The sequence below is a fragment of the Nuphar pumila genome, chromosome 1, assembly GCF_984573655.1.
Source record: "Nuphar pumila chromosome 1, dmNupPumi1.hap1.1, whole genome shotgun sequence".
Taxonomy (NCBI): Eukaryota; Viridiplantae; Streptophyta; class Magnoliopsida; order Nymphaeales; family Nymphaeaceae; genus Nuphar; species Nuphar pumila.
In genome coordinates, this window is record NC_143249.1 from 114,781,781 (window position 1) to 114,795,725 (window position 13,945).

The window sequence follows — 13,945 nt, forward strand, 5'->3', positions numbered from 1 at the left end:
AAAAGAAGGCAGGGGGCTTGTCCCCTACCGAACACAGGATGGGGTAGGGAGGCAAAGCCCCTGCCGAAAACAATAAAGCGATAGGGGGTGGATGTAACGCCCCAAAATTTCGACTTGTGATTTCGAAAACATTATCGAAAAACCTTTCAAAGATTTAAAGTTTTCACTTTTAAAAACGACAGCGGAAGACATTTAGAAATGAGCACAAGTCAATAATCTTGGGTACGTTAGCTGAAAGACCACCATTCACATGAACAACTACTATAAAGGAATTGAGGAAATAATGCAACAAATTATTAATAAAATCTGCAGTTTATTACAAAATAAGCAATTTCCCAAAGTTCCATAATCTAAAGAAAACTCTAAATCTCAGAGCCAAGACGGCAGCAGAAAGAAGGAAAATCTTGAGCCATATTGCACCACGCCATCGGTCGCCTGTGAAGTCCTACTTCTCACCTGCCCATGAAATGAGTCAGTTTCATAACAAACCAGTAGGTGCACGAATAGATAAGTAGAATAAAATAAAGCAGGACATTCATGAGATAAGCAGTGATTATATTAAAACAACCCATACAATTGTAATATATTCTAACAAGTGTAATATGTGCAAAGAGCTATTGTTGAAGCATTTTAAGCAGTGTAAGACTCAATCATCTATAACTATTCAAAAAGATATTCCTTAAGTTTTGATATTAACTGGCCTGTGGGTACGCACAGACGCGAAACTTAGAAACAACAGAAACCGATCTGGGGGTATATTATGTCAGGTGTTTTCATTAACCTGGATGGCTGACTGAGTCCGCTCCTAAGGGGACGGTCAGTGACCAAGAGAGTAAATTCCCAAAGGCATTCGTGGCCCATGGATGCATCCAACTTCTGCAGAAGTACCTGGGAGTTACCACCTAGGATAATTTATGTTAATCCCAATTCCCCTAACTCCGATGACTGGGGAAGCCGAGTCTTTTGCCCGTGGGGTGGTTGTTAACAACTTGTCCGTCGGAGTTTTTTACCATCCATCCTCTCCCTTGATGAACCGTGAAGGTCGAATGGGTACGACGGGGGTTTCTTAACCGCCACCCCATCCTACATGCTCTGGTCTATTAGACCCACTCGAGCATCTTGCCTGTGAAGGCGAGTTGTCACCATTTATGTGATCTCAGCATTGTGCTAAATGCACGCTTCAAGGTTGTTACAACCTCATCATCCAACCATCGCAACACACATGGGACGTACTTGTCAATAAGTACGATCGTACCTTCCTAGAGGTACGACTACGATGAGAGGGTAACAATTAATGTTTTATGGTTCTTTTGGTTCGTACATGACATGCATTGCTCTTTGAGCAATTGGCCTGTGGAGACCGACATTATCTCATCTATATCAATAAAGTGTTGATTTCCCACTTCAAGGTACTCCATGACCTCTCGTAAAATTTATACCGTACCTGTCTTAAGGTTCGGTTACAATAGCAATTGCAGTGGGTTTCTCTCCAGAAATGAGTCTATTCACAAAGTTTACATTAAGTATGCAATTTCAAAAGAATAAGCATGAGAAAACGCAAAACAAACAATCACAGGTTAAGTAATTCTACAAGTAAGCATGTATGCCAATTAAACTATTTGATTCTCTCTAGAATTGAGTCTACCCATAGAGTTCACATTAAGCATGCAATTTCAAAAGAACAATAACGAGGAAAACACTGACCAAACAATCATGAGTTAAATACTTCTTCAGATAAACAGGTATGTAAAATAACTATTCTATCTCAGAAGTCTTAGATTTTATTTCATTCATCCAAAATCCTCGTGCGACTTTCCCCTACCTCGGGATGTCGTGCAGCTGCGTGCGTCTACGGGTGTAGATGTCACGAGGCTCAGGCCGCGGAGCCAGGGGTTCGATGCGAAGTCTGCAAAAGTATGAGTATTCAGCGCTACAATAATTATCATGCGAAGAATAGAAAGTCAGGCCGACGATCGAAAAAGAGAGAGGCAACAGGGGCATGCCCTTGGTGGCCGAAATCAGGAAAGCGACAGGGGGCGAGCCCCTGCCTGCCGACAACAGCGGGGCGACAGGGGATGAGCCCCTGTCAAAAGCAGCTAGGCGGCGGGGGGCCAGCCCTTGCTGACAGCAACGAGGCGGCAGGGGGGGCCAGCCCCTGCCGACAGAAGCGAAGCGGCAGGGGGCCAGCCCCTGCCGACAGCAATGAAGCGGTAGGGGGGCCAGCCCCTGTCGACAGCAGCGAAGCGGCAGGGGGACAACCCCTGTCGACAACAATGAAGCGGCAGGAGCTGAGCCCCTGCCGACAGCCACGAGATGGCAGGGGGCCAGCCCCTGCCGACAATAGCGAGGCGGCAGGGGCTGAGCCCCTGCCGATAGCAACGAGACGGCAGGGGGCCAGCCCCTGCCGACAACAGCGAGACAACAGGAGGCCAACCCCTGCCGACAGCAACGGGACGGTCGGGGGGCCAGCCCCTGCCGACAACAACAAGGTGGCAGGAGCCAGCCCTTGCCGACAGCAACGGGACGGCCGGGGGGCCAGCCCCTGCCGACAGCAACAAGGTGGCAGGAGCCAGCCCCTGCCAACAGCCGAGAGGCGGCAGGGGCCAACCCCTGCCGACAAAGAGAGAGAGAGAGAGAGATATCGGGACGGGGGTGAAAGGGGGCAATCGACCTCCCGTCGGTTTCCCTATCACCCACAGGGGAGAGGGGGGTGTCGCAGGGGCCATTGGTCCCCTGTCGGCACTCCGGCGAACCCCCAGAGAGAAAAGGGGACGACAGGGGCCCCGTAGGCCACCTGTCGGGCCCCTGATGGGCACAGGGGAGGTGGGAGGCCGCGGCAGGGGCCGTGCGCCGCCTGCAGGCCTCCCAACGAGGTGACAGAGAAGGGGGTTGAAGAGGGAGGAGAAGAGGGAGGATTAGAGGGCGTACCTGGGAGGCGGTGGCCGGCGTGGGTCGCAGCGACGGCGACGCTGGTGGCGTGCGCAGGGAAGGAGCGAGGTCGGCGCGATGGGAGCGAAGGCTTTGAGAGGGAGGAGGAGACGGTGGTGTGCCTCCCCTCGCCCTCCTACGCTGCTCTTAAAGGGCTCAGGGGGGGGGGGGATGAAAGGGGAAACCCCGATGGGTTTCCCTTATCCTCCTGAAATCGCAGGTGGAGGGGGGGGGGTGTTGCGGCGCTCGGGAAGAGGATTTAAAATCCTCTTCGTGAGTCGGGTTATTAAACCCTACCGATGACGGGCCCGGGTCAGGTCCGGACCCGACCTGGGTCCGGACCCAACCCGGGTCCGATACAATAATATTTTTTTTTGAAACGTGGGTTTTACAGTGGATCCCCCTGTCGACCTACTGCAAAAGGCAGGGGGGGTAACCCCCTGTCGACCAACTCCTCACAAAGGAGAAGAAAAGGAGGGGAGGGTTTATACCTCGGAAGACCGCAGGAATGGGGGAGTCATCGGGGAACGAGGTCGTCGACAACTCCGATTGTCGACGACAACACAAGAGAGACGAAAGTGGGCGGGGGGAAATCAACGCGAAGGAGACTGACGTCGAGGGCTCTGGCGCAATCGACGACCGGACAGGAGGTCGGCAACACGATCGCCGGTTGCTCTAGTCGCTGGTGGCCACAGAAGAAGGGGAAGAAGCGATGCGTTGCCGAAGCTCAGAGGGTCGGCTACGATCGACGACGTCTCGCGCCACAGGGAACGAAAGGGGTCGACACAGGTGTGTGTGTGTGTGTGGGGGGGGGGGGGGGGTCACCGGAGCCCGAATGTCACCGGTGCTCAAAGGTCGGTGTCGGCTGAGGCCACCAGACTGAGGGTGGTTTTCAGCGATGGAGAGGAGGCGAAGAGGTGGTGGCGTTGCCGAAGCTCGAAAGCTGTCGTCGGCTTCGATCGCCGACGTCCTTCGACACAGGGGACAGAGAGGGGGTTCATCGCGTCGTCGGGAGGCCTGCCGGACTGAGAGAGGAGGCGACCGAACGGAGTTGCTCGCCGGCGTCTCCAATTGCCGGCGACAGCGTGAGAGAGACAGAGCAGTGGAGAGAGAAGGGGCGAGGGTTTTGAACCCTCGCCCGAGACGCCTGCGTCTTTTAAAAGACGCAGGTTCTCGAGGCTTCGTGAACCCGGGTCCAAGTCAGGCTCGGGTCCGGTTCGAACCCGGATCCGGGCCCGACACAGCGAACCAAACCCCGACACGTGCAGGGCACATGTCTGACACGAGTCAGACGCGATTTTTTTTTAACGAGCTATTACAATTGCATTCCTCAAATAGGACCTCAAAGCATGCATAAACAAAGCATGAGTCTATACACATGAGAACACGCAAATTACATAATATGAATAAACTAAACATCACATATGTCACTCCTACGTAGTTCGAGTTATGCATGTAGGATTCAAGTTTATATATGTATGTAAGACAATTCAAATCATTGCACCATCATATGCATTCACAATTCTTATCTCAAAGCACATTGCATTCGACTATTCTAGCGTGAAGCTCACACACATATCTTCAAGACATTTTAGTCCAATATTCATGATATTCATCAATCATGCTACACAGATATGATATATTCATACAACAATCATAATGCAACCCTCTACAATACAACTATGTTGGCATGATGTATCATTCAAAAACTAACCGTTTATGGTCGTGAGGTGTCATTTATCTAAATAATCTAAACTAATAATTTGTAGGCGGGATATGTCATCCACTTAATAAGTTAGAACTAACCATTTGTAGGCGTGACATGTCATTTACCTGCATAAACATCATAATCATTGAGATCTCAGAGACACCAAAATCATACATAATTTCATCGATAAGCTCTCGCTTGACAAAATACGTACCCAAAACACATTAAAGTCTTAAACTAAGACTATGAGAGTATCCATTCGATGTTCTCTATGTTGTTCTGTCATAGTGAAAAAGGATATGGGTTACGGCTTGAGTTGTTCTTACTGCTGTTGCTGGGGAGGTTGAGGTGAGCCCCCCATTCGCCGGAGGTTAGCGACCTTCTTCTTGCGATAATCGCGGATAAAGTGGCCCATTTTGCCACAATATAAATAGCCACCAGTGTCTCAGGGGCATGACTATCTACGATGAACATGATTGCATCTCAGGCATTTTCGGTTTAACGGCCGTTGTGGCCATTTTCTCCACCTCATTTCTGTCTTTTAGCATGTCGACGCTCGTTATCATTACTATCTTCGGCAGACTTTTTTACCGCAATATTGATTAAGATGACATTCTACGATAGAATGACCCACCTTTCCACAACAAAATACAATCATCGGGGTTCCGAAGGCACATCAGACCGGACAAAACATGAGGGCTAACACCTCGCTCTAGATTGGTGCTTTCGCAAACCAACCTGTCCACCTTATGATCTAGGTTCTGGACCCTCGCTTGGAGTTGTTCAACTGCTCCAGTTAATGCATCTATTGACTTGATCAATTCATTAAACGACATCTAAGCCGAAACACATTCTTTAATTAAAATAAATGCAAAATAATTAAGAGAAATAATACTCACAGTGCGATGCAGATGGCGGATGATCAAGGATTACCATTTTTTCTGTTGCTCTGATACCAAAAGTTATAACGCCCTAAAATTCTGGACTTGAAACCTTTCATGAAAAAGGTTGAAAGCTCTGAAATCAGTTATTTATCAAAGTTTAAAACAGGAGTTCAGCGGAAAATCAAGTTTGAAATAGCAAGTCTCTAGACCTTGGGCGCATTACAGCGCAAACTTCCATTTACAAACCAATTTGCAACTCAAATATATATTTATTGAAATGAAAAGAAGAACAAAGTTTTGGTAATACAATTTTAATAATTCGGAGTTTTAATCAAAAGAGATGCTTTCAAAGAAACTCTATACCATATTTACCAAAATGTCCTCAGGAGCGTAACGTCAGGGAAAGGGTCTCGCCTTGAACGCATCACGTCATTGTGCCATCGCAAGCTGTATCAACCTGTTCACTACCTGCCCATGAAATGAGTCAGTCTCGCGAAAAACTAGTAGGGGTGCAAAAGACAAGAATGAACAAAGGCTGAAATAAGCAAAATATTCGCTAGATCAAGCAGGAAAACGCAAGACTAGCAAAACTAACCAAACATGCTATGGAGTAAGCAAAACTCTAGTAAAGCAAACTAGGCAACTATAGCAATCCAACTGATTCTATAGGTGAAGAGTAACTAACTCTATCCAACAGTCAAACAAAACAACTAAATAAGAGAAGCATTTATAACAATGCTCGCAATACATAAAATTACCATTAAATGGTTCAGTCCATCGGCAAGTAACTACATTAATCGTAAGGTACAAGCCATTGTATCACAAGCAATTTATAAGCTACACATGTTAAGCAATCATACGACAGTAGTTATATCACAATATGTAAGCAGCTTATAAGACAAGCGGCTATATCAGTCCTAGTTGCAACCAGTTCGTAGATTACGAGCGGTATGCGATCACATCAATCATAAGAGACGCAAACCAACAAGTTCTATAATACAATAAGCACCAAGTAGTTCAACCAAGAAAGTCATATGTCAATATATGACAACTAACATATTACGAGCTGTATGCAATCACATCAATCATAAGAGACGCAAACCAACAAGTGTTACATTATAATAAGCACCAAGTTTTCGACCAAGGGGTAAATCAAATCACATGCTAATATGTAGCAACTAGCATAATGCTATTATCATAAGCATTTAACTAGTATGAGAAGGTAGTTATTACTTACCAAAGAACTACGTAAGCAGTTTAACCAACTAGATTAACGCCTTTATAAGCGTGTATAGCTCAAGGAGTAGCATACTGAACTACCGAGCCAGCAAGCAATCAATTCACATCACAACACACATATCTCATAATCATGTGCGTAGGTTATATTTTGTTCTCATTATTAGCTGACCATTGTGGTTACGCACAAGGCACAAAACATAGAAACAACCGAGATCAATTCGGGGGTCTATTATGCTATTATTTTATGCTACCCTGAATGACTGACTGAGTCCGCTCCTAAGGGGACGGCCAGTGACCAAGAGAGTAAGTCGCCAAAGGCATTCAAAGGCTTATGGATGCATCCGAACTTCTGCAGAAGTGACTATCTTTGTAGCATTTTCCCTAACCTTCGATGACTGGGAAAGTCGGGTCTTTTGCTCGTGACTGCTATTAATGGTCTATCCATTAGAGTTTTGTACTATTTATCCTCTCTCTTGATAAACCATGTCGAACGGGCACGATATGGGTTTCTTAACTGCCGTCCCATTCTACATGCTTTGGTCTTTCGACCCACTCGAGCATCTTGCCTGTGAAGGCACATAATTGTCATTATGTGAATTGCACGTGCCATTGCGCGTTCGAGGCAACCGCACACCTCTCATCCTACTAACCGCAGTACGCAAACGCACCTGTTCAAAAGTACAAACACGATGAGAGGGGTAAGGATTTCTCACAGGAAATCCCCCAACACGTCTGCTTTACAGAAGCCTATAGGGAAATCATTCGGGTTTCCACTTATCATACTCAGGTCCTTTAGATAGTCACGAGCCTCTCGCTTATTGGGCGAATATCAACATTACATGATTACCTTAAAGCGTCAATACACGTTTCGAGGTTACTACAAACCTCTCATCCTGCTCTTCGTAGTCCAAACATATCGTACATGACTAAGAGTACGACTATAAGACGAAGAGCATGGATTTCTCAAAAGAAATTCATCAACAATAATCTCGCGAAAGAAAGGAATGCACCAACTATCTTAGTTTAACCAGAAAGCCTAGAAACTAGGTCTCGCATCAGAGGTGATGTAGCGCCGATCTAGTGATAGCGCAGGTTGCTCAGTAGAACCTTCACCCATCTCATGCACATGCCCTTAAACAGGGTTATCCGAATTGTATCGAATACGCAAATTGAAGTTGTAGAACACTTCTCCAAATACATCGATTTGGGAGATACAATCGCTATCTCACAAAAAGGCTTTCGAAATCTGCTTTACAAAGCTATGCATTTTTTAAAAAAGTTTTGCACCTAAAAACCATCATTTTTGGAGAACCGAAGTGCATAAGTGTGCGTCGTGACTTTTAAAACAAATAAGCAAAACGGTATACACTATACACTCGAAGCTGCACTCAGGGAGTGCAAGCTGACAAGAGGTAAACCCGTGCCCATTATAGTGTAATGGCAAATCGAGGAGCAAGACTCGATGTGCGAAGCTGCACTTCGAGCGTAAAACGCACAAGCCATACACGAGGTATGAAATCATACCTCGACCATCGAAATACACAAGCAGACAAATACGTAAGCAACTCACGAGGTACGAAATCGTACCCAAACTAAGCAAGTACAAAAGGTGGCTCGCGAGGCACGAAGTCGTATCTCTATTAAACGATAAGCGTAAGCAAGTAAAGGAGCATATGACAGAGATAAGATCACAAGCAAGAGTAAAGCATATGTGCAAAGTGCGGCAGCAACGTAAGGACAAAACAACATATGCAAAAAGCGAGTGTGAAAGAAAGCCTGGGCACGTAAAGTATAACAGCAACAGGAAGGTAACGTACGAAAAGCACAAGCAAGAGGTAAAGCCATGGCGCATAAAGCGTGGGGCAATCATAATATGAAAAGCCAGAAAAGAAACGAACAAGAACATAACGAAGGACCAAGATTACGTCCTGGAGTTAAAAAGGCATACACATACAAGTACATGCCATGGCGCAAAGCGCGGGGCAACAAAAAACAAAAAGACAGAAAGAAAAGTGCGAGAACGTAAAAAAGGACCAAGATCGCGAAATCACATCCTGGAAGTAAAGCAGGAACAAAAAAGACTGTAATTAAAAAGCCTGGGCACATATAGCGCGGCGGTAAATAGAAAAGTAAAATGCAGAAATTAAAAAGGACCAGGTTCGCGAAACCGCATCCTGGAGTTAAAAGCATACGTATATATATTATACGCATACGTATATACTCCATTTCCATATTTTAATTATCTTTTCTTACTTTAGTGTTTATTCGTTTATTGTCCTTTCACGCAATAATCCCCTACCTTGAGGGGTTGCGGGTCCTTGTACGCCTGCGGAGTAGGTAAGCACGAGCTCGAGCCACGGAAAGGGCGAGCTGGTTCCACCGTTCAACCTACGATACTTAGAATGTTAGCGATATGCCATAAAAAGAAGAAACACAATAAGAACAAGCCGAGCCCTAACCCATTATCATAAAATCACAAGGAGGGGCTCGATTCCTCGCTTGCAGGCAACTGCCTACTGGCTGCGGAGACTCCGCACCTTGCCTGCAAGGGCGCCAGAGGCAGGACCCTCACCCCTGCTTGGCAAAAAGCAGCAGAGGCAGGGACTGCCACAACAAGACAAGGGGGGGACACCCCCCGTTGGAACATAAATCAGAACAGGGGGTGCAACTCCCTGTTGGAAACAAGACAGGCAGGGACAGAGCCCCTACCGGCAGCAAGAACAAGGCGGGGGGCGAAGCCCCCTGCTGAAAAACAAACGAGATGCTTTGCCCCCTGCTCGAAAACAGGTAGAAGGCAGGGGGGCTTCGCCCCCTGTTGGAAACCAAAAAAGGCAGGGGGAACTTCGCCCCCTCCCGGCAAAACACAGGAGGTAGGGGGGGCGGAACCCCCTGTCGAGAAGCAACAGGAAAGCAAGGGGGGCTTCGCCCCCTGCTGGAAAACAAAACGAAGGCAGGGGGGGCCTCGTCCCCTGCCGAGAAATACAACAAGGCAGGGGGGTGAAGCCCCCTGTCGGAAAACAAAACGAAGGAAGGGGGGACTCGCCCCCTGCCAGGAAACACAAGGCAGGGGGGCGAAGCCCCCTATCGACAACAGGATAGGGGCAGGGCGGTGGAGCCCCTTGCTGGAAAACCACAAGCGACAGGGGGCAGAACCCCCTACCAAAAAACAACAAAAGGCAGGAGGCTTTGTCCCCTGTTGAAAAATTAGAAAGAGGCAGGGGCTCCACCCCTGCCGAAAAACCTACTAGAGGCAGGGGGCGGAGCCCCCTGCCGGAAAGCCGAGCCGACACATGGAGCTCTGCTCCCTGCCGGTGATAGGAAAGAAAAAGGAGAAGGGGTTACATGTGGGGAGTCACCGGTGGCAAGCAGGGAGAACACGGGGGAGAGGGTTGCGGCTCACAAGGGGGAGCAAGGACAGGGAGGCTGCCACCCTAAGGTGGTCGTCGGTGACGGTGATGGATGGGATGTACCGCCAAGAGGGAAGCGACAATGGCCTACGACAAGTGGTTGCTTGCATCAGTCCCGACAAACAGAAGAAGAGGGTGGAAAGAATGGAGCGTCGACGGAGATGGGGGTTCTCGCGGTCGTCGAGGCATTTGCCAAACACAGGGAGGAGGAGGTGGTTGGTCGCCTGAGCTCGGAGGTCGTCGACGGCTCTGGTCGCCGGCGTCCTGCCGCTGCGAGAGAGGTATAAAGGAGAGAGAGTGGCGAGGGGTTTTACCCCTCGCCCGACTGAGCCTGCATCGTTTTAAAGATGCAGTCTCTCGAACGTTTAAGCAACCAGGTCCTAGGTCGGGCTCAGATTCGGGTTTGACACGGCAGTTCAACCGCGACACGTGTTCGACACGTGCCTGACACATTTTTTAAGGGGTTTCACAGTATCCCTCCCCTGCAAAACGACACACACACACACACACACACAGAGAGAGAGAGAGAGAGAGAGAGAGAGAGAGAGAGAGAGAGAGAGAGAGGAAGGCAGGAGGTCAGCGACCTGCTGGCACCTTCACAGGAAAGACCGAGAGAAGAGGGAGGGCGAGGCAGGAGGTCGACAACCTTCTGTCGACGCTCTCACAGAGAGAACAAACCAAGAGAAGAGAGGGCGAGGCACAAAAAGAGAGCCGGAGAGAAGAGAGACAAACCTGAGGGGCGGTCGGGTGTTTTACGGTGAGCAAAAGGGGACGGTCGGCGAGTCCGGAGACTCAGGCAAAGTTGAGAGAGGGGAGGGCTCGGGTTCCACCGGCGATTGTCAGGAGGGAGAGAGGTCGCAAGGAGGTCGGGAGGGTTCAGGGAGGTTGGGGCTTATGCAGGGGGGGAAGGGAATGTTGGGGAGAGAGAAAGAGCGCAGGGGGGGGGGTAACCCGGATCCAAACACAATTTTTTTTTTGAAAACTATACGGGTTACAGTGTGGGTCCGGATCCAACCTGGATCAGATTTTTTTTTTTGAAAAACATGGGTGTTACAAAGGTGAAGGCTTCTCTGGAACTGGATGCATGCACTGCACATGCTTTAGCCCGTCTCTCAAGGAGTTGCTTTGTTTTAGGCCATGAGAAAGGATTTGTGACAGATCTATACACAAATATTGAACTAGATCTAGATAAAGAAATATGATATTGGATGCATGCTAAACTTGCCTTGATAAGTAGAAACAAAACTATTAATGTTTAGATTGCAGCATAAATCTCAGATTGATTTATAGGACATACAATCTGACTTGAACTGATCCAGATAAAGATTATGGCCAGTAATTCAAGGGCTTGATAAGTTCATATCATTATCTGAGTGCTTAACGTCATGTTAAATGACCTCCAAGTCTATTATTCTTCAAATTCTTCAAAAGTTTCTGCATGAATTTTGTACGAGTTCCTTATGTCCTCACGGACCCGTTCACTTGTATTCAGCTGCATTTCAGGCATCTTAGCCTTATACATGGTTGTACTCCACATACGAGATGGAAAAAACTAGCTTTTTATTTTGTAGTTGCATATCTTTGCAAAATATGTCCCGGAATGATGTACAGGTCAATCCTCTTGATAAAATTTCCTCGTGTTTAATCTAGAAATGCTAACTAGATTAACCATTGTATTTTGAAATCCTGCCCCCAGACAAGGTATACTCGCATTGAAATTTTATTCCAATATATGTCACACAGACACTCCATTTGATTCTTGTTCTGTACTCTTATATGCTAGTCAAAATTGAAACTTCATAAAAAAGGTCATATCTCCATATCTGCATCTGTATCCATGTGACACAGATTCCAATGGCCTGATGGATGTTCATTCTTTTTTCCTGCACAACAGGCTGTCATACAAGCTGGTTTACTAAGAGATGGTATTTGTGCAGTTCAAGATGAGAGTGCAGGTCAGTTGAAAATGTTGCAAGAATTGCACTTATACCTATAATGATTCTTAAGCAAAAATTTTATGGTCGTTTTCCTTAAATAAAATTATCCTTCAAGATTCATTTCCATTAAAAACTCCATAGCATTTTTTTCTTTGATAGGCAAAGTTTGAGATAACCCCCATGCGATACAAATCCAAGACCCCTTGTTTATGATAGTGTAGCCTAACCCAAGATCCCTTGTCTGGTTTGTCTTGTGTCTAAAAAAGCCTCTATGATTGTGCCATTTGTCATTGACTCACTTTTTTGTTGCGGAGTTGTGAGGCCAACTGCGAACCTTTTGTAGAGCATACTCAAAACCATGGCAACCTGTATTCCTGCAATCATGTACATTCTTCCCTTCAATGAACTGCTTCTTTCTTGGGAACTTTCCCCCGTTGATGTGATTGTGCACCTGTGTTTGTGAACGTGATGCCCACACACTTGTTGCTTCCTTTGCATACTTGTGCTTTGCTGCATAGTCTCCCCTTAGGCTCGATAGGGTTGCCTGTGTTGTCCCAACTGTTAGAAATAGCATGTATTTTATGTCCGTGCTTTATATTGTTGTTGAGGGTAATTTTGTCATTCAAGTTATATTGGAACACTCATGTATTTTATACATTGTAATGAGGAGCATCTTTGGACAACGAAAATATTATAATATAAAACTGGGACGACTCCCAAAAGAAACATATGGGACGTCTTTTCAGATCTGACTGCATCCTCCTCTCTTCCTCAACTTTCTTCTTTTGCACGAAACCCAAAGCTTCATACCAACCAAGTGCCACATGTAGCTTGAGTGATGAGCCATGACACTCTGGCACACAGTAATTAAGAATCCTGATCTTCTTATCTCCAGAAGAGTGATTGTCAATGATATGGCAATGACTATTTTTTTTTGACAGGGTGAATGCTGCCCTTCAAACTGCACCTTTGATGGTCTTAAGGTTGTCTTTACATGGACAAATCATACCTCGTCATTGTTGTCAATTGGTCTTGCCTGAATTTTATCCACCATGTCTAATTGTCAAACAATTCTGGTTTTCTTCAGAAAACATGTCTTTTGATTAGATGGTGAAAGTGGTCTTTTCCTCTTTTTGTCCCAGACATTGCATCGTGTAGTTGAAACACAGGCTGACATTATTCATTGCAGAATATGGCCTGCAATTTGGTGAAATGCTTCATGCTTATTATTCCTCGTTTGGAGAACTAGTCTGGGATTGTATCGAAAGCTAATGTACTAAAAGAGATTCTACATATATAACATGTTTCTTCTCAAAGATTTCAGCATGGCAAACACACCTTTAAATTCTGTCATAGGATGCAAATGCTAATTTATAGGTGAGTAAGCTATACACGTGTATGTCTAAAATGTGAGGATGCATATTTAGGGGATTTTGAGGAACCCAAAGTAGTCCATCTTACAGTTTATCTTGAGTCATAGAATTGCTATAAATGCTAGAACTAAATAAGAATAAATTATTTTTTCATTTCTCACTTATTATTTTTTCATTTCTCACTTAAAAAATGCATGCAAGAATAATCTTGCATGCATTGAATAAGTAGTATTTATTACAAAACTTTAATTTGATTATTTTGAGATAGTTGATCATATGGACAGATTTGAAAGGACTCCTCAAAATCCTCTCATTATCCACCTTTTGCATTGTAAACATTCTATATACGTAAATGTGTAAATAAATAAATAATGTTGAAGGATTACTGTTCCTAGTTACTGAAAACTAAAGAGAACACCGGAGAAAATCCTTGGTTTATGCCTATAAAAGAAAAGTGAAATTTATGATG

At 45.9% G+C, this 13,945-nt stretch overlaps 1 protein-coding gene across 3 annotated transcripts in view; it reads left to right on the forward strand.

Annotated features, from left to right (window-relative positions):
* The window catches only part of LOC149849099 (NOL1/NOP2/sun family protein / antitermination NusB domain-containing protein), a 158,562-nt gene that overhangs the window by 50,128 nt on the left and 94,489 nt on the right, over positions 1 to 13,945 (forward strand). For all 3 annotated transcript variants that reach the window (XM_089998488.1, XM_089998489.1, XM_089998492.1), the window contains one exon: positions 12,061 to 12,121. In XM_089998488.1, the coding sequence (XP_089854614.1) occupies positions 12,061 to 12,121 (61 nt within the window). The remainder of the gene's footprint in view (positions 1 to 12,060; positions 12,122 to 13,945) is intronic.